This window comes from Hevea brasiliensis, chromosome 1 (genome assembly GCF_030052815.1).
Source record: "Hevea brasiliensis isolate MT/VB/25A 57/8 chromosome 1, ASM3005281v1, whole genome shotgun sequence".
In the NCBI taxonomy this organism is placed as follows: Eukaryota; Viridiplantae; Streptophyta; class Magnoliopsida; order Malpighiales; family Euphorbiaceae; genus Hevea; species Hevea brasiliensis.
Genome location: NC_079493.1, coordinates 1,034,894 through 1,058,568, shown reverse-complemented (window position 1 = coordinate 1,058,568; position 23,675 = coordinate 1,034,894). Strand labels below are relative to the sequence as shown.

The following is a 23,675-nucleotide window of genomic DNA, read 5'->3' as shown; positions in this document are numbered from 1 at the left end:
GAGTTATCTAATTGATTAATAACATAATAAATCATATTGTAATATAAGAGAATGAAAATTTTGTAAATTACAATTCAACTAAGTAATATTTGATTTTCTTTCTATTTATGTTTAATAATATAAAAGGAAATGAAATTTGAAAAAAAAAAATTCCATGAAGAAGTGCTTTATATTCTTCATTTTGGCAAGCAAAGATACCATCCTCCTAGGATTTGGGAAGCTCTCTACTAAAATAAAAATTTAAAGATTCTAATAATTCAGCAAGCTCAACCATTGGCAATACTAATGATTTATATTTGATGTTTGCATGTGAAGATTTGAGGGTTTGGAAATAATAATATAACAAAGAGATTTTTACCAAAGTTGGGAGTTTTGGCCTGAAGTTGGCCCTTTTTCTTATCTTGTTTCATCTTCTTTCCCTAGGGTAGGAAATTCTTTCTTTTTATCTAAAAAAAAAGAAATTAATTAAAAAAAAATAAAAGTTTATATTTTTTCAAATTGATCCTTTTTTATTTTACAAATTTTAGTCTAAATTATTAATATTAATGATAATTTTAAGCCATTTAATAACTTAAAATTGAAGTAAATATAAACTTGCAAAATTATTTTAAAAATAAAAATAATATAATTCCACTAATAATAATAATTTATTTGTGTTTTTGAAAAATTTTAAAAAATAATAAATTTTAGTTTGATATCTGAATATTTTATAAATTTTTATATAATTAATTTTAATAAAAATTTAAATTCAAGATTTCACAACGATTTTCATACTATTGAATTATAATTTTAAAGTCTCAAATTTTAATCCAATAAAAAAATTAAATAAAAACAACAATATCAAACAAGAATCAAATATTAGACATAATCCTCTTGATTAGATCCCATAATCTCCACATAATTAGGGGAAGTCTGTCTCCTCATTAACGGCCCACCATTTCACCCATTTTTCGGCCCATACCCGGCCCATTTTCCCTCCCTGCTCCCCCTTCAAAAATTAAATCTTACGCCTTCTCCTCACTGCGTCTCTCTCTCTCTCTCTCTCTCTCTCTCTCTAAATTGTTCAATGGAGCCATGGCTTGACGACTTGGCCGACGACCTACAAAGCCTGAGTTTTGCCTCCACCGCTACTACCACTATTACAGCCACCACCCTCCACCGTAGCACAAGCTCCGGGTCCTCGTCCGCCACACTCACTCCAGCTCCCTCCACTCACACCTCCTTCTCTTCTAAGTCCGCGAAACACCAGCAGTCCCTCTCTCTTTCTGATCTCCGCTTCTCCGTTCGCCTCGGCTCCGGGGACATTGGCTCCGTTTACCTGGCCGAGTTGAGGAAACCTGAGTCTGCTGTGACAACGACTGATTCTTCTCTTTTCGCGGCGAAGGTTATGGATAAGAAGGAGTTGGTGAGTAGGAGCAAGGAAGGCAGGGCTAGGACCGAGAAGGAAATTTTGGAAATGTTGGATCATCCTTTCTTGCCCGCGCTTTACGCGAGTATTGAGTCACAGAGATGGCTCTGTTTGCTTACTGAGTTCTGTCCCGGTGGCGACGTTCACGTCCTCCGCCAACGTCAGCCACTAAAACGGTTCGAGGAAACCGCCGTCAGGTGCGCACGTTAGCCATTCGTCCAATTTATTTCGAAAACAAATTATTTTCTTTTTTTTTTTTTAACAAATGTTTTGGGTGATGTGCGTAACGATGAACAACAGATAGGAGAGAAACACCGACGTCGAGAGTGAAAGTGGGGCCCACCGCCTGGGGGAAGCCACGGCGTCTGTCAGGTGTGGACCCACGCAATTGGTCATTATCTCGATTGAAATAGAATATACAGTGCGACTGACTTGCACCGGATCATTTCTCTTTGGGGAGGGGAGGGGCCAAAGGGGGTGATCATGTGCGGTAGTGTGGTATAGTTATGTAGTTAAGGTTTGACCTTTTTTTTTTGTTTTTTTTATGCTAGTTAAATATTTTTTACAGGAGTGTTAATACATCTAATAAGGAAGATCATAAAATAATATTGGTAGACGTTTTAATTTTAAATTGAATGAATGGGTAAGAATAACTCATAAAAATAATGTAGGGTCTTGATTTCGCTAATATTTCTTTAATAACACTGCTTTATTAATGGTGGTGGTGCCTGGTGATAGTGGTGGTTATTGGCTTCTAGCTCAAACAATGCTGTGCCTACTGCCAATCTGCCATTTCCAATTTTATAGGGAAAACAGTCCAGTGAGCGATGAATGTTACTGCAATTGGTAGATTTGAATTTTAATAGTAATTGATTCCAACCACTTTAATAATCGACCAATTTTGGATACGAAGTCAGAAATGCATGAATTTTTCACTTAACCCTGTGCATGGAGAAAAGTAATTTATACGGTGTACAGTACGTTACTGTTGATTGAGTGTAATTGGGTTGGGGCCTATTTGCTTTTAATATATATGAAAACACACTTATTGATTTTATATCTTACTGGCTTGTATCTTTTAGAAGTGGTAGGTGAAGCAAGTTCAATTTCAAGATGTTAAACGTTTATGCTTGAATGAAGCTGCTTGTTGGATCCATATACAAAGCTAAAACTTATTTACTAAATGAATGAATTTGTATGTATTATATTGGATGTGCATGGTCCAGAAATATTTCCTGATTTTATTATTATTATTATTAATTATTGTTTATAGAACCATTATTTAGGAATTCAATTTTTTTATTATTCAGGAAATTTCTTTTTTTTAGGCTGTATTTCCGGGCATTCTTTTGGAAATTGTTTTGTACCTCTGGCTGGTGACCTGTGGCCCCAAATTCATCTCATATCTTTTTGGCCTTTATTAACTTACACCATCAGTTTATTGCTCCTCCTTTTTCCAATTGAGAAACAGACACCCTCACCTTATCCACTTGGGTCAATTTATGTTTCTTTGGAGCCTTTTTCCTTTGTCAGTAAAGAATATAAAGCAGACACACGAGAGATTAGTGAAAGTTTTAAGATAACAAAGTTTACTTCCAATAGTTAATGCACAATTTATAACGACTTGTTTTCTAATTTGTCATTAATTAGATTCAACCTAAAAAACCAGGTGTAAAGAAAAAGCTAGTACGAAAATCCGAATATGCACACACCAGAGGATACAAGTTCAGACACTTTATTTGCTTTACTTCTCCACCTCTCATGTCAAGATATGTTTTTTTACACCTTTTTCCCATGTCTTCTTGTTATATTTGATCTGCTGTGCCATATTATATAGATAATGATTTAGTGAGGCTTCGAGTATAAAAACACACACACAAAAAATGGTTGCCTTAGTTTAATCATGTAATGGGGGGAAAAAACGCAAACCCACGTTGCCAATGAACAAATATCAATTGCAGTAGGTCCCTTTGCCCCATGTTTAGGACTCTTGCAGCATCTCAATTATTTTCTTGCTCAAATACATCATTACATTTGCACCAAAATATTCCGAACACCCCACTGGACCCTCACTCACTGAGCTGTTTTTGCTAATCATAAGTAGGTTTAATTAAACAAATGACAATGTCTATGATTGGAATTTATTAGTCAATTAGTACTCATTCTTAGTGTTAATCTTGCGGTTCTTTTTTTTTTTTCTTACAGGTTTTATGCATCAGAAGTAGTGGTAGCTTTGGAGTATCTTCACATGATGGGGATTGTTTACCGTGATCTTAAGCCAGAAAACGTTTTGGTTCGATCAGACGGTCATATAATGCTCACTGATTTTGACCTCTCGTTAAAATGTGATGATTCTACATCAACCCCGCAGATCATCTCTAACCAAAACCCACCAACTGCAGTACTAAAATATGATTACCCCATTGACCAGCCTCCTTTCACTTCATCTTCCTGCATTATCCCTAACTGTATAGTTCCAGCTGTATCTTGCTTCCATCCAAGACGTAAACGCAAAAAGAAGACAGGCCACAAAGGTGGACCTGAGTTTGTGGCTGAACCCATTGATGTCAGATCCATGTCATTCGTCGGGACCCATGAGTACTTGGCACCGGAGATTGTCTCCGGTGAAGGCCATGGTAGTCCTGTGGATTGGTGGACACTAGGGATATTTATGTTTGAACTATTTTATGGGGTCACACCCTTCAGGGGTGTGGACCATGAGTTAACCTTAGCTAATATTGTAGCTAGAGCTCTGGAGTTCCCCAAAGAACCTGCCATACCTGCAACAGCAAAGGACCTGATTTCACAACTATTAGTTAAGGATCCTGGCAGAAGACTGGGTTCCACCATGGGGGCATCTGCTATTAAGCACCATCCTTTCTTTCAAGGTGTGAATTGGGCGTTATTGAGATGTACACGCCCACCTTATGTTCCTCCTCCATTTACCAAAGAAACTGTATCAGATGAAAGTTGTCCTGAGACACCCGTGGAATATTATTAGTAAAAGAAAATTTCAAATATAATTAATAAATTAAGCAGCCTAACTATACGTAATTTGCTTCAGTTGCAGCATTTATTTAGTAAAAGATGAAATATTTTGTAGGTGATTAGAAGCTTGTTTTTGTCTATTAGCCAGTGATGTTAGCAATTATAAAGAATAAGTTGGTTTGAGTATCTTAATTTCATGTGAAGATAACAGTATTTTATAAATTTGATGGTCAATGGTGGCGTTGGAACGCTGGATCCCGACAATATGTTGATAAAAGAAGGAAATTGACTTGGGAGGGGAAGCCGGTGGCGCACCGCGTGCTAGGCTGTCCATTGTCCACCAATGGCGGGGGGCCCTGAGGGGCATGGGCAATTGAGCATGACATGACGATAAGGGAATTGCTGCTTGTTTGTTTGTTGTGTGTGTTTGGAATTGGACGTGATTGTGAATGCTAACCCCCCACCCATGTCACTGGTTTCCGGCTTAGTTTTTTATGACTTCCTTTAGTTGATAACTAAAAAAAAAAAAAAAAAAAAAATTAAATATTTATTTTAAATTTCATAATTAAATTAATACAATTAAATTAATTTTATAAAAAATTAATTTAATTAATCATAAGTATAAAAATAATCAATGAGTTGATTTAATTATTTTTTTAAATATAATTATAGTTTTAAATTATTTAATTATTATTTATCTTTTGTAATAATAAAATAAATATTATGATATAGTAAATTAATAATTATATATTTATTTTAATAATAAATAAATAATATAATAAATTAATAATTATATATTTATTATAATAGTTATTTTACATATAAATAATAATAAATATATATATATAATTTTATCAAATATTTAATATAAATTATGCATATAAGTTATGTCACTTATTAGCTACTAACAACTGTAACGATAATAGCTATATCTAAAAGTTAAATTAAAGTTAATTATTAAATATATAGGAGTACTAAAAAATAATATTTTTTTATATATAATAAAATAAATTTAAATAAAAATATGAGATTTTATTTTTAGAGGGAGAGAGTATAGGTGTATCAAGTGTATATAATAATATCTTGTTAAATAAAATAGGTCCTAAAATATATAATATAATTATATAATATATATTTTATAATTATTATATTTTAATTAATATTGTAATTATAATGATTAATTTAATTATTATGATTTATTATTAAATAAAATTTAGTTAATAATTAATAAAAATTAGATTTTTCAATCATATAAGTAATTAAATATGATAAATAAAACTTACAAATTTAATAAATTAATTAATTAAATATAAATTGAGTTTATAAATTTAACAAATAAATTAAATAAAATGTAAACATTTTTTTAAGCAAAATTTTTAACGACTTTAAATACTCAAACTCACATAAAAATGTTTAAGAAAAAAAAAAAAATCCTCACATAAAAAACAAGGTCAGGAGAGAAGCATGCCTGAATCCAAATCTCAAAGCTGAAATTTCCAATCCCGCTTAAAATTCAACCTTTCTCTCCGAACCCTAGAAAGTAGAAATCAGCGACAATGGAGGGAACCGAAAACGGAAACGGGAACACGAATGCGAACTCGGCACCGCCGGAGAGCGAGGAAGAGCCCGTTATTGGACCCGGCCCCGCTCCAAAGGCTCGAGCCAAGCGTCCTCTTCAGTTTGAGCAAGCTTACCTCGATGCCCTTCCATCTGCAAATATGTATGCAATCTCACTTTTTGTCTATTTCCAGCTTCTACATTTGAGTGTATTTTAGGGTTTTCCGTTTTAGACTTTCATTAGGGTTTTATGGATTATTAAATTTGGCTTTGTTTGATATTCTGCTTCTGATAGAATAATTCTTATTTTCTCTCTCTTTGTTTTTCTAAATTTGATATATTGTTGTGTTCAGTTTTAAACTCTACACCGGTAAGTTTTTATTTATAATAGTTGTAGCTTATTTGGTTTTGCAGCAGCAGGGCTCAACTTGAAAGCGCCCTGATTTACTTTTAGATTGTAATCTGTTTGCTTAAGGTGGATAGTAGTGCAAATTACCAAATCGGTGTGTGTTATCTTGATTGGATGGCAGAGTTTGTGGGATGCTATATTATTATGGTGGGGGAGTTTCAAAAGTTTGGTAAAACCTGTGAATGGTGCTTCAAAATAAAAATTATGTCTGTTTACAAGTGTTAATATTTAAAATCCACATATCATATTGATCTGGATTTTTGTTAAATCTGCTTTGTGAGCTTCTGTTCAGAGCACAATTACTTTTTGTTGTTAACCTAAGCAAAATTTTGGTTGGATTGGAAGTTGTGTGCTCTACACCTCTGTAAATTTGAAGTGCTTTGTGCATCCTATTAGGAAAAGTTGCTAATAAGTGGATAAGTAGTTGAAAAGTTGTATATGTAGAAGATATTTTCTGATCCATAATTTTTGTTTACAGGTATGAGAGAAGTTATATGCATCGAGATGTGGTTACCCATGTTGCAGTGTCTGCAGCAGATTTTTTCATAACTGGAAGTCTTGATGGTATGGTATCTCACAACTATTGCATATGTTTTTCAGATCTTGTTATGCTTTACTTTGCACTTCCTTTTTCATTTATTTATAGTTATTCATGTACTTAGATCCTTGATAGGGTAATGTGGGAATTCTATTGTCTGTGGCTGTCCAGTATGCTCTGACCATATTTCAAATGGTTGAAATTTATTTTTAAGGATTTTGTCATAGTGGAGGCTTTTCTTGGGCTTTTCTAATATTGTTGTGGTTTGTGAGCACTTTTCATTGTTACTAAAACAAACCTGAAATTAGATTTTTAATGGATTAATTTTTTGGATAAAATTAATTACATGACTCCCATTGTGTGTCTATGAAATCACTAATTTTTCGCTTCTCTCTAACTTGTTATATGCTATATATATAAATATATCCATTTTTTTTATTTGATAATGTTATCCACATCATTCAAAATTATTGCCTTGTCTTTCGATATATGTATTTTCCTAAAACCACTGATCAAGTGTACCAAAAAAGTTGAATCCCCATGAATATGATGAGGATCTTCCTCTTCTTCTTAGCAAGTCAATCAGGTGATGGATATTTTAGTGTGCTATGTCAGAAATAGAATCTTTGTTTGAAATCATTCTACCTCATGACCTTAGCTGCTAACTTTTCATGAGGTAGCAATTTGATATTGATGGTGGAGTTTAGAAGACTACTGCATGAATAATTTCTTTGTCTGATAAGATTTTTTTTTTTTTTTGGTTGGGCTCTAACTGGGGTTTGAATTTGAGACTTCACAGCTTTGGAGACGACTCTAATACCAATAAACCAAAGCTCATTGGTATCTAATAAGGATTTTTAGTTGCAGTGGCTAATTTCAATAGATAGTGTGCAACACTGCACTCAGAACTCATTTTTTGTCAGAAGACTGATGCTTTTTAAGGATATAGGCCTGTAGTAGATTGCTCTAAAAATTGGATTGTTCTTCTTGCTTTTGGTTGGGCATATGATGGAATTGTTTTAGATTATTGTTATTGCTGATGACTTACTTTGATTACTTAACATTTTATCATCATTAATCTTAATCAGGGCATTTGAAATTTTGGAAGAAAAAAGCTGTTGGCATTGAGTTTGCAAAACATTTTAGATCCCACCTTGGTCCTATAGAAGGTTTAGCGGTAAGCTCTTCCTCCTTTCTTGAAGTGTATATCGTGTAATATAGTTTTGAATTGATCTTTGCTTTATTTTACCTTTTGAACCTTGAAGAAAGATCCGATAATGTATGTATATTGGACCTTTTGAGGCAATTATAGATCTTAGGAGTCAATTCTGATTGGTCAATAAAAATGTATTTCAGTGCTATTTCTTAATTTAGTCAATCCATATTGGAAAAAATAAATATGCTACAGTTATTTGTCAATATGCTGTGAATTTCACGCTGGTTCACTCTCCTTGGTTTGTATACTTATGTTTGATGATTTGGATGTTGATCTGCCTTTTGGTTTGTAGTATGTTAATTTGTTCACTAATGTTTTCTTATAGAGGTAGCATTTGATTGCCTCTTCTGTGTTTATTTAGTTGATTCTCCTTTGCTATTTGTTGTTATTACAGTCATCAACCATGACTTTGTTCAGCCATGCAGGTTAGTGTGGATGGTCTACTTTGTTGCACAATTTCCAGTGATCAATCTGTGAAGTTATATGATGTTGTCAATTATGACATGATGGTCATGATTCGGCTACCATTCATCCCTGGTACTGTTGAGTGGGTATACAAACAAGGTGATGTCAGAGCTAGGCTTGCCATTAGTGATCGAAACTCCTCATATGTATACATATATGATGCAAGAGCAGGTTCAAATGAACCTATCATCTCAAAAGAGGTACAAGCTACTCCACTATTTTCATGATTTTCCAATGCTTTCTCTCTTTTTTCCTTTTGTTTGCAATGCAAGATGTTTACCCACCCTCTTTCAACTTATCTTTTTCTAGATACACTTGGGGCCAATTAAAGTTATGAAATACAATCCTGTATTTGACACTGTGATATCTGCTGATTCAAAGGGAATCATTGAATATTGGAGTCCTACAACACTTCAGTTTCCAGATAACGAGTATGCCTTTAATATTTCAGGCTTTTTTGTAGTCTGTTTTGTGATTCCTATGTGGCTAATATATTGCTTGGAGTACTGTTTACTTTTTAATGTTGAGAAATTTATTTTTGGATGCATGCATGTGTTTTCTGGTGCCTTCTGATTGCCATGAATGCCTAACAATTCTCTATTATCTGATACATGTAGGGTGAGTTTTAGGCTGAAAAGTGATACCAATCTATTTGAAATTGTGAAATGCAAGACAATTGTTTCCACCATGGAGGTAATACACTAGATCTTATGGAAGTGTGAAGTAGGCTTGACTTAGATGCACCATTATCCATACAATTTTTTCTGACTGCTCAATCTTTTAATTGGTTCACTGTAAAAGCTTGATTTGAAAGACAGTAAGGGAAAAAACCTCTAAACATTACAATGTTTGTTATCAGGTGAGTCCAGATGGTAAGCAATTTTCTATTACGTCACCTGATCGTAGGATACGTGTATTTTGGTTCAGAACAGGTAAACTGAGACGGGTTTATGATGAATCTCTTGAGGTAATAACAATTTTGATTAGACCTCCTGGAAGTTATTTGCTTTTGGAGTCAATAGTCTGTTACAATAATCATGCATCTTTGTGGATAGGTAGCTCAAGATCTTCAGAGAAGTGATGCCCCCTTGTACAGGTTGGAAGCTATTGATTTTGGGCGAAGAATGGCTGTTGAGAAAGAAATTGAAAAAACAGAAACTGCGCCGCAGACAAATGCTGTTTTTGATGAAAGTTCTAATTTTCTGATATATGCAACTCTCCTTGGGATAAAAGTAAGGATACTTACATTAGATTTTACAATAAACTAACAATAAAATATTTGATTGCACCACATTTATATAGCCAGCAATATTTACATTTGGTTGTGTAGCCCTATACTTCTTGACAAGTTATTCGTTCTTCTTTCTTTGGGGTGCTAATTTTTGCTTTTTGCACCACATTTCTATTGCCTGTAATGAGCATAACCTTTAGTTGTATGTGTAATTTTTTACTTCCTAACATGATAATCATTCTCCCTCTTTTCTTTGGGTCTTGTGTACTTGTAGGTAGTAAATTTACATACCAATAAAGTTGCCCGTATTCTTGGAAAGGTGGAGAATAATGACAGATTTTTGCAAATTGCCTTGTATCAAGGTGATCGAAGTAGTAAGAAAGTTAGAAAAATTCCTGCAGCTGCAGCAAATGCCAATGAGAGTAAAGAGCCTTTAACAGATCCCACTCTCTTGTGTTGTGCTTTCAAGAAACATAGGATTTATTTGTTCAGGTAATAGTACATGTACAACATCTCTAGTTATGTAAAACTTTGTCTAAAATTTGTGTTTTTCATAACAGCATTCGCTGGTAATGCCATTATGGGTGGCACTGACTGGTTAAGTTTTGTATATGGCTGATAATTAGAAAGCAAATCTTATTATAATGTGAAAAACAATTAGACTTGTATAAGTGGGAATACATATAATCATTTGTAATGTCCTTGCTAAAGAAGTGAGATATGACATTTGAGTGCGAGTATGAATCATTTATAATGTCCTTGGTAAAAAGAATAAGACAAGACTAATAATTTTTATTGCTAAGAGCCTGATTTGAAATTATGTTTTCCTAGAAAAGTTTGAATTTTAGACCATTTATATCTTTACTATGAAAGGAGAAAATATTTGTATATATCACTTGCGCCTTTTGCTGTGAAAAGAAAAATGCCTCATCCTCGATATTCTATTTTTTTTTATCAAATGACATTTCTTATTCTACTATAAATAGTTATGAAAACATGAATATACTATGGAAAGGGGATATGGTATTTGTAATACAAGTTTTTCCTCAATAATCATTAACCATGAAGAAAAAATGAGTTTAATACAAGTTTTTCCTCAATAATCGTTAACCATGAAGAAAAAATGAGTTTAGTTTTGCCTTTTCCTGTTTTTCCTATAGAAGTTTTATGAATCACAAATACAGTGATGTAACCTGTGTGAAATGTCAAACATCGGGTTAATTTGATTTGTGTATCCGGACATGATTTGTTTATTTGTAAATTACATTTTGTTTTTGTTATGCATTTAGATAGGCCTCTTGACCTTTGATTTATGGATTATGTTGTGTCACGAAATGGACTGTTTTTGTGCAATTTTTTATGGTCAATTTAGCCGGAGAGAACCAGAGGAACCTGAGGATTCAACTAAGGGAAGAGACGTGTTCAATGAAAAACCTCCTGCAGATGAACTTTTGGCTGTATCAGATATAGGAAAAGCAGTCACCACATCTCTTCCTGACAATGTGGTGAGTTCTCTTTATAATTGCCTCATGTGCAGTGCAGTTAGGACTGTATATAACTGTCTTTTCGCTACCAATTACCAAATTAACTGAAACTTTTATTTGTTCATCGATTATGTGTGCATGAGTGTGTGTGTGATTGCAAATGCATGGTTGTGATAGTATTGGAAATTTGGAATTTGCCTTGAATACTTTGTTTGGTTTGCTTCCAAAGTCGGCATGATGGGAGAGATTATGTGGTTTTTTTTTTTTTTTTTTTAAATTATTTTGCTTTCAACATCAATAAGTTACTTGGAGAAACTATAGAGCTTGTTCTTGGTTTTCAAAATCATAGGATTCAGAATAAGCAGCAGTTGGCAGTTGCTTGCGAGTTTATTCATGGTATGTGGCAGTTGATATAACGTCTGAAGAAAATTATTAGTACAGCTATATGGAAATAGTAAATGTGCCTAGATAGTAGTTTTTACATTCCTTTTTTAGTACTGGCAAACTACTCATGTTTTCCCTTGTCTTCTTTTCTCATTGAACAATCTGTTTTAGGTCTCTTTACTTGCTGATTCTGTGACAAAATTATTGTGCAATCAGTTCTGATCATGCTGTTTGGTATATTCTAGGTCTTGTTCCTGTCTCTTGTACGACTCAATTTAAAAAAAAAAATCTGCATTGCTTTTGGGGACTGATGTCATTGTGCATTTTGTTTTAACTTGTATTCTGTATGCATATGCTTCTAGTTACACAGTTTGTATGTTCTCTTATCTATTCTAATCTCTACTGCTTCTTTCTAGATTCTACATACCACAATGGGTGACATTCACATGAGACTGTACCCAGAAGAATGTCCAAAAACAGTGGAGAATTTTACGACACACTGTAGAAATGGCTATTATGATAATCTTATCTTTCATCGTGTCATCAAGGGTTTCATGATACAGACTGGAGATCCTTTAGGGGATGGCACTGGTGGGCAATCTATTTGGGGAAGGGAGTTTGAGGATGAGTTTCATAAAAGGTAGTCTTGTTAGTTCTATTATGTTATTATTTTTATCTGCTTTTGAGCCTTCTAGTCAGTAATTCTATCAAAATTTTGTATAAGTTACTATGCTGCTTTTAGACTTTCAGTGGTTTGCTATGTACTTCCAGTGCTATTTTATAAACACCTTCCATGTGTATGAACTACTAACTGGTTGAAATGTTCATCTCTGCAGTTTACGACATGACAGGCCTTTCACAGTGTCAATGGCCAATGCTGGCACAAACACCAATGGCTCTCAGTTCTTTATCACCACAGTTGCCACACCATGGCTGGACAATAAGCACACAGTTTTTGGTAGAGTCGCAAAGGGAATGGATGTTGTCCAGGTAATGTTGAATCCTTTTTTATCCACCCACTGTATCTTTCTTCTTTGCTATTGTGTGTGTGTGTGTGTGTGTGTGTGAGAGAGAGAGAGAGAGAGAGAGAGAGAGAGAGGAGAGGAAGGTGGAAATTCCTTACTTTTCATGTCTTAATTTTACAAGATGAAATAAGCATGCCATGTGTTGTTATACAAGTCTTATTTTCCTGTAACCCATTAAATATATATTGCACTGCAATTGGAATTGACATACGTAGTTGGCAGGCAATTGAGAAGGTGAAGACAGACAAGGCAGACAAGCCATACCAAGATGTAAAAATCCTTAATGTGACTGTTCCCAAGTCTTAGTAGACAGATTCCCAAGTCATAGGGGGAATCTGTCTTGATATTGTTGGTGGCATTTCTCGGAATTACTAGTCAAGTATGCCAATATCTCTCGTGTTTCTTTTCTCATTCCCTTCTCTCTCTCTCTCTCTCTCTCTCTCTCTCTCTCTCCTTTTCCCACCTTCATTTGTTTGCTTAATAACTGTGTTGCTTTACCAGGTTTTTCATGTTTACTGAAAAGAACGAGGAGGAAGATTGCCATTTTTATTCTATAGCCTGGGATTGCCATTTACCGAGGAGTTGTTGCCCTTCTTGGGCTTTTCTTACCCTTCCTGAGTTTAATGATTATGTATGAGTGGTTGTTGTACACAAGTGTTGGTCAGACCTTAATGATATTGCTAATGAGTGTCCATTTAATAAAGATTTTACTTTATTGTATTTTCACTCCATTGATTGCTTTAGTAATGTGTTCTGAGTCATGGTAAACAATTTTGAAGATAAAGTGAATAAACATTGGAGTTGTATCATGGAACACCGGCTATATAAATGGTACTGATTTATTTCTTCTGATTTTGGCTTCTGTTATCCGCACATAACGTCAATTCTTGTTAGAACATAGCTAAAATAATTGTGAAATTGAAATTAATATCCGAATCTGAATGAAACTCTGGCAGGTCTAATTTAAAGAATTGTACTTTCTTTTTTACACGCTAGTTTATCTATAACTGAAAAAGGAAGTTATTTGTATTGAACATAACACATTTCTGTATTAGAAGAGAGAGAGCATTGTGATTGTCAATTTAATATAGTCTCATATTTATCACTGAATCAAGCCACATCGATTGCTTGAAAATTGATCATGACAATGGTTTCAGTAGGAAGAGATAAGCTGAATAGTTTTGGTTTAATAATTTATTTTTTCTTAAAAGATTGCTAAATTAATACCAATGAAACTGAAATTAAACTCGAAGTGAAATCAATCAAACCCTCTAGTTGGATTCAAGATCTTTGATTCTATAAATTAGCTCATAACTGAATTGAACTCTTTTAATTTGATTCAAATTCAATTTTAATACAATTCTGAACCTCAATCAAACCATGATCAGGCCTTCTTTCCTGATCTTTCTTTCTACTAAACTACAACTACATCCAATCAATTACAAGGATCATTTTGACAGCCAGCTACATCTTGCAAACCCTACCTTTGCATCACATTATTTTTAATAGGCACATTTGCTTTTAATTCGAATTTAAACTCGAAAATATAACTTTAATATCATTAAATTAAAGTATTAAATTAAAGTTTATTTGTGTTCACAAGTTTTGCCCAGAGAAGCAAAGATTTTGTTGACTTTGGTTTCATCAGAAATCTAATAAAATATTTTCATTATCATTGAATTTAATCTATGGTAGTGCCAAAGTCAAGGCACCCCAAACAAGTTGTGCAGCAAACAAATGCTCACCAAATATTCTTGAAGCTATAATATATATATATATATATATATATATATATATATATATATATATATATATATATATATATATATATAATTCAAAATCATTTTACTTGACTTTTTAAATTATGAGTTGATTGCTTGTTCCCATTTTAGTACTGTAATTAAACATTAAACTTCTGCTTCCATTGACAATCAATACATTGCATTTTCAGCCATCTAAGAAAAACAAAAGATGCTACCATTTCATCTTCAAATAGACATTCCAACGATAATTAAAGTTTGAAATTTTCATCAAAATGTTCCAAGTTCAAACATTCTTTAAAAAAATTATCCGTTTCTCAATTTATTAAAAAAAAAAAATACAAACTTTCATTTAAGCATTTAAACCGTTGATTTATATGAATTTCAATATTTAATATAGATACAGAATTCACATAGATCAATGATTCGATATGTGAATTTTTTTTTAATAATTTTAATAAAAATTGACAGACCTAATAATTTTAATAAATGAAAAAATTTAATGTAATCATTATATGCATAATAACGATGTAGTTGACAATAGTAAGTACTAAATAATTATTCTTAACTCTTAAAAAAAATTGTTATTTTTGTTGTCCTTGCAAGCTTTGCATATTCCTCCACATCCTCTCTATTCTTAATAAACGTGATATGCACTAACTATTATAGTAGGAAAACAGCGATAGGGCATCAACCTACCAAACTCACAAGCTTCAACTTTTCATTTTCTATTACAAAATAAATCAGATTCATAGTGGGAAACCACTAATTCCATGTTGAAAAAAATACGTGCCAATTATTTTGGATTAGGTTTTATTAATGCTTAGGATGTAATCATCACTGAATAACATATAATCTTTGTCAAAAAAAAATGATTGAGGAGACCTCTATATAAGGAGTTTGCTTCTATGTTAACCACTCAAAACACACAAAACCATCACTTCTCTCATTAAGGATGGGAACCCAAAGACCTCCGGGACATTTGTTTTCAATTATTCATGTTGTAGTTTTATGTCTTATAGCCACCGAAGTGGCGGCTGATAAGCCTTATGTTTATGTTTCTCCTTCCCCGCCATACTATTATAAGTCTCTCCCTTCACCTTCTCCATCACCTCCTCATTCTTATTATTATAAGTCTCCACCCCCACCATCTCCTTCACCACCTCCTCCGTACCATTACACGTCACCTCCTCCTCCAAAGAAATCTCCACCTCTTCCATACTACTACAAGTCCCCACCTCCGCCATCTCCCTCGCCACTACCACCATACCACTACACATCACCTCCTCCTCCAAGGAACTCTCCACCCCCTCCATACTACTACAAGTCCCCACCTCCGCCATCTCCCTCGCCACCACCACCATACCACTACACATCACTTCCTCCTCCAAATAACTCTCCACCCCCTCCATACTACTACAAGTCCCCACCTCCGCCATCTCCCTCGCCACCTCCTCCGTACCACTACACATCACCTCCTCCTCCAAAGAAATCTCCACCTCCTCCATACTACTACAAGTCTCCACCTCCGCCATCTCCCTCGCCACCACCTCCGTACCACTACACATCACCTCCTCCTCCAAAGAAATCTCCACCTCCTCCATACTACTACAAGTCCCCACCTCCGCCATCTCCCTCGCCACCACCTCCGTACCACTACACATCACCTCCTCCTCCAAAGAACTCTCCACCCCCTCCATACTCCTATAAGTCCCCACCTCCGCCATCTCCCTCGCCACCACCTCCATACCACTACACATCACCTCCTCCTCCAAAGAACTCTCCACCCCCTCCATACTACTACAAGTCCCCACCTCCGCCATCTCCCTCGCCACCACCTCCTTACCACTACACATCACCTCCTCCTCCAAAGAACTCTCCACCCCCTCCATACTACTACAAGTCCCCACCTCCTCCTCCAAAGAACTCTCCACCCCCTCCATACTACTACAAGTCCCCACCTCCGCCATCTCCCTCGCCACCACCACCATACCGCTACACATCACCTCCTCCTCCAAAGAACTCTCCACCCCCTCCATACTCCTACAAGTCCCCACCTCCGCCATCTCCCTCGCCACCACCTCCATACCACTACACATCACCTCCTCCTCCAAAGAACTCTCCACCCCCTCCATACTCCTACAAGTCCCCACCTCCGCCATCTCCCTCGCCACCTCCTCCATACCACTACACATCACCTCCTCCTCCAAAGATCTCTCCACCCCCTCCATACTCCTACAAGTCCCCACCTCCGCCATCTCCCTCACCACCACCACCATACCACTACACATCACCTCCTCCTCCAAGGAACTCTCCACCCCCTCCATACTACTACAAGTCCCCACCTCCGCCATCTCCCTCGCCACCACCTCCATACCACTACACATCACCTCCTCCTCCAAAGAACTCTCCACCCCCTCCATACTACTACAAGTCCCCACCTCCGCCATCTCCCTCGCCACCACCACCATACCACTACACATCACCTCCTCCTCCAAAGAACTCTCCGCCCCCTCCATACTACTACAAGTCCCCACCTCCTCCTCCAAATAACTCTCCACCCCCTCCATACTACTACAAGTCCCCACCTCCGCCATCTCCCTCGCCACCACCTCCATACCACTACACATCACCTCCTCCTCCAAAGAACTCTCCACCCCCTCCATACTCCTACAAGTCCCCACCTCCGCCATCTCCCTCGCCACCACCTCCTCCTCCTCCAAAGATCTCTCCACCCCCTCCATACTCCTACAAGTCCCCACCTCCGCCATCTCCCTCGCCGCCTCCTCCATACCACTACACATCACCTCCTCCTCCAAGGAACTCTCCACCCCCTCCATACTCCTACAAGTCCCCACCTCCGCCATCTCCCTCGCCGCCTCCTCCATACCACTACACATCACCTCCTCCTCCAAAGAACTCTCCACCCCCTCCATACTACTACAAGTCCCCACCTCCGCCATCTCCCTCGCCACCACCACCATCCCACTACACATCACCTCCTCCTCCAAAGAACTCTCCACCCCCTCCATACTACTACAAGTCCCCACCTCCGCCATCTCCCTCGCCACCACCTCCATCCCACTACACATCACCTCCTCCTCCAAAGAACTCTCCACCCCCTCCATATTACTACAAGTCCCCACCTTCGCCATCTCCCTCGCCACCACCACCATATCATTATACATCACCTCCTCCTCCATTAAAATTTTCATCTCCTCCATACTATTATAAGTCTTCACCTCCACCATCTCCATCACCGCCACCCCCAACTCATTCTCCTCTTCCATATTACTACACATCTCCACCACCTCCAAAGCATTACTAATTAAACCCATCTTTAAATTGATTTGGAATATCCACAAAATAAGTTCTTTGTATTATTATTGAAGTGATGATTTTCCATTATTATTATTATTATCTGTAATAAAAGAACCTTTATGTAAAATAAGGATTTTAAACAAAGATCCTCATAGAAGTGCTAATTGTATCATTTCTTTGTATGAAACTTTTCTTTGAGATATAACATTTGTATGAGCATTTATATAACTATTTTGATACTTGTGAATGAAGCATTGATGTTTTTATATACTTTTGTGGTATAGAAATGGGATTGAATCACATCAATCCCAAAACTCTAAAGCATAAGGCTCGTGAATCATTTTAAGGATATGTTTGGTATACAGTTAAAAAATTGAAAATTAAGTATTACTTATATAAGTTTTAATTCTTAAAGAGGTTAATTGTTAACCTAACTCTCTCAAAGTTAACATTGAACCCCTAAAGAGAAAATAAATATTAATTATATTAAAAATTAACTTACTCTCTTTGAGGATTCACATAACATTAATAGCGAGTTAAAAGTTACAAGGGCAATAACTATTTCTTATTAACATCGTACCAAACACGATAAGAGTTTTGTTTGTCATTTGCTCTTATCATATATTAATATACACACACAAAAAGAATTAGTATAACTAGTATATTCTGAAGAAGCAAAACAGGTCACTCTTTGACTTGTGCACATATTATTCATTTACATTGCTTGAATTTAATTAATATATATATTTTTAAAATCTATCTTTATAAAAATAATTAAAAAATCTAATTCCAATGCTAGGAAAGATGAAAAGTCCTTTAAACTACGCCTTAGCCCACTTCATCATCTTGGAAAGTTGGTTTCAATTTACATGATGTCATGTGATCAATTTAGTAATAAGAGTAATTACCCACTGGCCTCATTAGATCGCGAAGGACCTGCCATTTATTAAGAAGATCATCATTCAAAGACGATACCATATGTCGTCGATACATAAACTTAGGAAGTTGGTGAAACGTTGACGATTAAAAAAGGTTAAACTTAGCTAGAAATCCCAGAATTTGTACAAGTTTTGAGATTAAACATTATAATAATTAATCAAGACAGGCAATTTGAGGCAGCCCTGTAACAAATACTTTCTCCTCCATAGTAGAACTTGCTGCTGAAAAACCATTCACTTCAAATTTCAATCGGGTTTGCCACTAATTATCTCTCGTGAGATAAGTAACGATTCAGGAAGTCAAGACAGTAGGAAATTTCAGGGGGTACGCCCAACCCACTTCTCTGCGAGGCTCAATTTATAGCTCAAAAGCAACAAACTAATTTCCAAATTCAGCAATTATTGCTGACATTTGCTGAATTATGGCCTATTACAAGAATTAAGTAACTAGGGAATGATGCACCAGATTACCCATTTCCTCCTTGTTAGTAAGCACCCATTTTAAGCATATTGTCAAAACTGACAAAAAGTTCCATCGTATAATAGTTATTTAAAGCATTGATCTCAATTAGCCACAACCCACAAGCTTTTATAAAACATAACATTTGCAAACAGGTTCTTTAGAGAGAAGGGCAAACAATTCAATAATGGAAATCCCGGAATTAACAATTATATGTGAAATATCTGATCTCCGTCATCTAACTCAAAATTCCAGAATGCAAACAACTTCTAATATCATATCCAACTACAGACCAAAAAACTTTTAATTTTTAACTAGAATACTAGCTTGAAGATAAAAGGAAGCCTTGATACAAATGAAACCAGTAATCATTTAGTCAAAGAGGCTGAAACCCATATCCTGCAGAAAAATTGAGGAAAAAGTAAGGTAACATAAACAATAAGGTAAAAGGAATTCACTGGGCAGTGTCAGCACAGTAAATATTCAATTCAGTACCTATCAAAAACAGCAATTTCACAAATAAGTTTACCTCATCAGACTCCTCTTTCTCCTCGACCTTCTCTTCCTTTTTGGCCTCAGCAGCAGGAGCTGCAGCACCACCTCCAGCAGCAGGGGCAGCAGCAGCAGCAACAGCAACACCACCACCAGAAGGCACTGAAGCCAATTTCTCCCTACCAGCAGCAATCAACTCTGTAGGGTCCTTTCCTTTAACTTGAGACAGCAACAGCTCAATCTTATCATCATCAGCATCAGCTCCAACTGCAACTCCAAAATAAACATCAAACACAATCAATTTTTTTTTTAAACAATAAAGAGACCTTTCATTCACCAACAACCTCAAAAAGCCTTAATTTTTTCCACGAAATCATAATCATATGTGCATACACACATTAAAAATTCAGCAATACTCTACAGGCTAGCCACTGCAAATTGCAGTAGGATGAATTCCTTTGCAGAAACATAAAGCTGATAAGATATTTGGTTTAACACTACTCATCTTAAAAAACAAATTAACAGCTACAACTATCACCAACACAATAAGTAATTGTCAAGCACACAACAATACAACATACACAAGTATATCTTACAAGGTAGCAGCACAAATTCTCCAATAAGTGCAACACAAATTAGGATAATAAGTCCACTAAACAATAGCAATTAGTACATTACCTTTTATTTCAACAAGCAATTTAATACAATTACAACAGAAACAGCACCATATAAATTATTCTAATATTATTAAATATCAAGTTCACATAACAAAAAAATGTGTCAATTATTAAAAGAATTTGACAATTAACCAAGAAATGCTCAGCATTATAACTCAATTAGCCAATTTAAAATACAATATCTATCATCAGAAAGCCACCATAATAGCAAAAGCTAGACGAAAAGCCCCAAATAATAGATAGTTTTCTCATGAACATGTTGCTAGAAAACTAAAATATATTAAAATAAATGACGGCTATTAAAATGTACTCTCAACTCAACTCAATTAAGCATTTATCCAAAAAAAATTATTGGGGTCGGCTACGATTAAAATGTATTCATCAAGTAAAATCTCACTGATGCGTAGCCTATAAATATAAAAGTTGAAAATAAGTTCCGTCCTTGAAATAAAAATCCATTGATGATGAGGATAGTGAGAAATAGAAAGTACTGGATGCGAGGATTTCCTTCAAGTCCTCGGCTGAGGGGCTGGTGTTGCCTCCCAAGACGGCGAGCAAATATGCAGCAACAAACTTCATTTCTGCCAAAACAGAATGTCATTCGTATTAACATCAGTATCGCTAAAATGTATAAAAAGAAATTACAGAAGGAGTAATGAAGGGAAGAAGGATAGAGATGTGTATTACTTTGAGATTTGGATCGGCTCTCTTTGGAAGATGCAGAGAACTAGAGAAGCTGCAACTAGGTTTTCTGCAAGGAAGACACATGGGATTGCTATGTGAGGAATATATAAGGCTAGGGTTTTTGTCTCTGAGTCGGATTGGAAGTCATGATTAGATCGTGTCCGTTAATTTTCAGATTCCAGAATTGTCCCCGGTGTTGTAGGATATCGAGTTTGGTTGCAGCGATAGCTAAATCACTGAGGCCTTGTTTATCTATTTCATATTGAATAATATTTTTAAAATTGATTTGTATTTGTATTTTTATTTATCATATTTAAATTTTATATAATAATTAAAAATTAACTAAATAACTTTATTTTATAAAAATATATTAATAATTAATTAAATTAACCTTTCTCACTTAATTACTTATTATTTAAATATTTATTATATTTAATGAAAATAAAAAGTAAAATTAAAAAAAAATAATTAATGCCCTTTAATTTTCTAAATATAACAAACAACAAAAAAAATTCTTTCATAAATTATTCCAACTAACAATAAATTAAAATTTTAAACATAAATTTTAAATAAAATTAAATATTAAAATAACAATTTAAATAATTTTATTTAAATTAATTAAACGAGTTCAACTAGCAAATATTCAAGATATTGAATTTATAACCTACCAAAATCCATGATGAGTATAAATTTTCAAGTTCAAACCCATTTAAATTTATTTAAAAATTAGCTAATAATATTATAAAGATCCGACCAAGTTAGTACCTACCAAAATCCTACTGATCTTAGTAGCGTACCTTAGTTCTTGACTAATTTATTAAATTCTCTTCTTTTATTTTATATTCAACTCAACTAAACTTTTATTCAAAAAATTTAGGGTCAGTTATATGGATTCATTTTTTTCACTTTAAACGATTTTGAATTAATCCTCGTAAATGTATAATGCTTCTAAGTCATGTTGTACTACTTTCCTCAAAGTCAATTTAGGTTTATCCATTTTTTTATTTTTATTCTCTAACATAATGTGCTATACTTGTCTAACTGGAATCTTCATATGTCTACGCTTCACATGACCAAATCACCTCAATCTCTTTTCTCTCAACTTATCCTCAATTGGCACTACTCCTATATTTTCTCTAATACTCTTATTACAGATTTTATCTAGTCTAGTATAGTCACTCATCCACTTTAACATTCTCATATCCGCAACTCTTATCTTAGACGCATACGACTCTTTCAGTACCTAACACTCACTACCATATAACATAGCCGGTTGTATGACTGTATGGTAAAATTTTCCTTTCAACTTATTGAAAATCTTGCGATCACATAAAAATCCCATGACACGTCTCCACTTCAACTATTCGGCTCTAGTCCTATGACTAACATTCTTCTCATATTCTTCATCTATTTTAAGGATTGAGCCGAGATATTTAAAGTGATTACTTTGAGAATCTCCATTTATATTATATTAATAAAAAATAAATTACACCAAAAAAAATTTTGCATCATATATATGGAATATAACATTTTATTTTAAAAAATAATCAATCAATTAAATTGTTAAATAATATAGTAAAAACTAACAAGTATTACTATTGCAAGTGAGGAAATAATTTGTTGTAAAAATCATTTTTGAAAAATAAATTATATAGGTAATATATAAAATTCCAATTATTATTTATAGATAATTTATTTTTACAAAATTATTTACAAAGAAGTGAATCTCATATTATTTTGCTTACATAAAATTCTATGAATCTATTTATGCCCAAATTTAATTTTAAAAACAAACGAATTGGTTGTATTGAAAATTCGAGAAATTCAGTGGGCATTAGTGTCATTACAAAAAAAATAAAGGGGCAAATCATTTGCGCGGGAAAGCATTCAATTCCCCACCTTGGTCGCGCGGCATTTCAATCACTATCAGATCACAACTTCACAAGTAAAAATTCCCCTCACACAGTTCATCTAAATTTCTGTCCCTTCACTCATTATCTATCAAAAATTCACAAAATGAACGGAGATAGCCACCGGCGGAACCGCCGGGATTTCGGGCGGAGCTCGAAGAAGCAGAAGCTGATGCGCAACGCCGAAGAAGAGCTTGATTTGAAGTTCGGATTCGATCTTTTTACAGAGGGAGATAAACGCCTCGGTTGGCTTCTCACTTTTGCATCCGTAAGTCGAATCGAAATTCTCTTCTTTTTTTCAGCCCCAAATTGTAGACCTCCGTCGGTAATTTTTTTTTTCCGTGCTTAACAATCTGTTTGGGCTGTCAAGGAAGGGAACTGCTATTATTACTATTACTATTACTATTATTATTATTATTATTATTATTATTATTATTATTATTATTATTAGTAATTTTAATTTTGAAGTTTGAATTTGCAGTCATCTTGGGAGGATCAAGAAACGCGCAAAATGCACAGTTGTGTTGATCTCTATTTTGTTTCTCAGGTAAGTGCTTGAATTTTTTTTTTTATGTTACATTATGTTATTTTTCTTCATGAAATTGCTTAAGAAAAGCTATTTTCAAATTTAATTACAGGATGGCTCCACTTTCAAGTCCAAGTTCAAATTTCGTCCTTATTTCTATGCCTCCACAAAGGTCTTCAGACATTTTCCTTTTCCTGCCTCT

The 23,675-nt window shown here is 34.7% G+C and overlaps 5 protein-coding genes across 7 annotated transcripts in view; 4 read left to right on the top strand and 1 right to left on the bottom strand.

Annotated features, from left to right (window-relative positions):
• The first annotated feature begins 1,023 nt into the window (after window positions 1–1,023).
• LOC110654160 (serine/threonine-protein kinase D6PKL1) lies at window positions 1,024–4,471 on the top strand. Its single transcript, XM_021810066.2, has 2 exons — window positions 1,024–1,605; window positions 3,614–4,471. The coding sequence occupies exons 1-2, from the start codon at window positions 1,067–1,069 to the stop codon at window positions 4,407–4,409; spliced, it is 1,335 nt and encodes a 444-aa protein (XP_021665758.2). The 5' UTR covers window positions 1,024–1,066; the 3' UTR covers window positions 4,410–4,471.
• A 1,329-nt stretch (window positions 4,472–5,800) lies between these two features.
• Window positions 5,801–13,425, top strand: LOC110654159 (peptidyl-prolyl cis-trans isomerase CYP71). 2 transcript variants are annotated; one of them, XM_021810063.2, is made up of 14 exons: window positions 5,801–6,116; window positions 6,841–6,926; window positions 7,989–8,077; window positions 8,542–8,781; window positions 8,891–9,012; window positions 9,199–9,274; window positions 9,441–9,548; window positions 9,637–9,813; window positions 10,087–10,304; window positions 11,185–11,317; window positions 12,097–12,320; window positions 12,517–12,670; window positions 12,928–13,084; window positions 13,207–13,425. In XM_021810063.2, the coding sequence occupies exons 1-13, from the start codon at window positions 5,953–5,955 to the stop codon at window positions 13,009–13,011; spliced, it is 1,875 nt and encodes a 624-aa protein (XP_021665755.2). In that variant the 5' UTR covers window positions 5,801–5,952; the 3' UTR covers window positions 13,012–13,084; window positions 13,207–13,425. The 2 variants fall into 2 exon arrangements, with proteins under 2 accessions (XP_021665755.2, XP_021665756.2); XM_021810064.2 differs by lacking the exons at window positions 5,801–6,116; window positions 6,841–6,926 and having other exon boundaries at window positions 7,983–8,077; window positions 8,534–8,781.
• Window positions 13,426–15,401: 1,976 nt separating this feature from the next.
• LOC110654156 (extensin-2-like) lies at window positions 15,402–17,998 on the top strand. Its single transcript, XM_021810060.2, has one exon. The coding sequence runs from the start codon at window positions 15,421–15,423 to the stop codon at window positions 17,791–17,793; it is 2,373 nt and encodes a 790-aa protein (XP_021665752.2). The 5' UTR covers window positions 15,402–15,420; the 3' UTR covers window positions 17,794–17,998.
• Window positions 17,999–19,292: 1,294 nt separating this feature from the next.
• LOC110654155 (60S acidic ribosomal protein P2A) lies at window positions 19,293–21,191 on the bottom strand. Its single transcript, XM_058132078.1, has 4 exons — window positions 21,041–21,191; window positions 20,845–20,934; window positions 19,714–19,943; window positions 19,293–19,583 (listed from the first exon to the last, which is right to left on the bottom strand). The coding sequence occupies exons 2-4, from the start codon at window positions 20,930–20,932 to the stop codon at window positions 19,557–19,559; spliced, it is 345 nt and encodes a 114-aa protein (XP_057988061.1). The 5' UTR covers window positions 20,933–20,934; window positions 21,041–21,191; the 3' UTR covers window positions 19,293–19,556.
• A 1,761-nt stretch (window positions 21,192–22,952) lies between these two features.
• Window positions 22,953–23,675, top strand: part of LOC110654153 (DNA polymerase epsilon catalytic subunit A) — a 43,854-nt gene continuing 43,131 nt past the window's right edge. For both annotated transcript variants that reach the window (XM_058132032.1, XM_021810057.2), the window contains exons 1-3: window positions 22,953–23,215; window positions 23,429–23,494; window positions 23,586–23,645. In XM_058132032.1, coding sequence (XP_057988015.1) covers window positions 23,054–23,215; window positions 23,429–23,494; window positions 23,586–23,645 — 288 coding nt within the window. In that variant the 5' untranslated portion in view covers window positions 22,953–23,053. The remainder of the gene's footprint in view (window positions 23,216–23,428; window positions 23,495–23,585; window positions 23,646–23,675) is intronic.

Coding starts and splice junctions, on each gene's coding strand:
- LOC110654159 (XM_021810063.2), top strand. CDS start 5,953: ATGGAGGGAACCGAAAACGGAAACGGGAACACGAATGCGAACTCGGCA. Junction 6,117..6,840: donor GCCCTTCCATCTGCAAATAT/GTATGCAATCTC, acceptor TTTTGTTTACAG/GTATGAGAGAAGTTATATGC. Junction 9,013..9,198: donor CTTCAGTTTCCAGATAACGA/GTATGCCTTTAA, acceptor TGATACATGTAG/GGTGAGTTTTAGGCTGAAAA.
- LOC110654160 (XM_021810066.2), top strand. CDS start 1,067: ATGGAGCCATGGCTTGACGACTTGGCCGACGACCTACAAAGCCTGAGT. Junction 1,606..3,613: donor TTCGAGGAAACCGCCGTCAG/GTGCGCACGTTA, acceptor TTTTTCTTACAG/GTTTTATGCATCAGAAGTAG.
- LOC110654156 (XM_021810060.2), top strand. CDS start 15,421: ATGGGAACCCAAAGACCTCCGGGACATTTGTTTTCAATTATTCATGTT.
- LOC110654155 (XM_058132078.1), bottom strand. CDS start 20,932: ATGAAGTTTGTTGCTGCATATTTGCTCGCCGTCTTGGGAGGCAACACC. Junction 19,944..20,844: donor GAAGGAAATCCTCGCATCCA/GTACTTTCTATT, acceptor TTGGAGTTGCAG/TTGGAGCTGATGCTGATGAT. Junction 19,584..19,713: donor AGAAAGAGGAGTCTGATGAG/GTAAACTTATTT, acceptor ATTTTTCTGCAG/GATATGGGTTTCAGCCTCTT.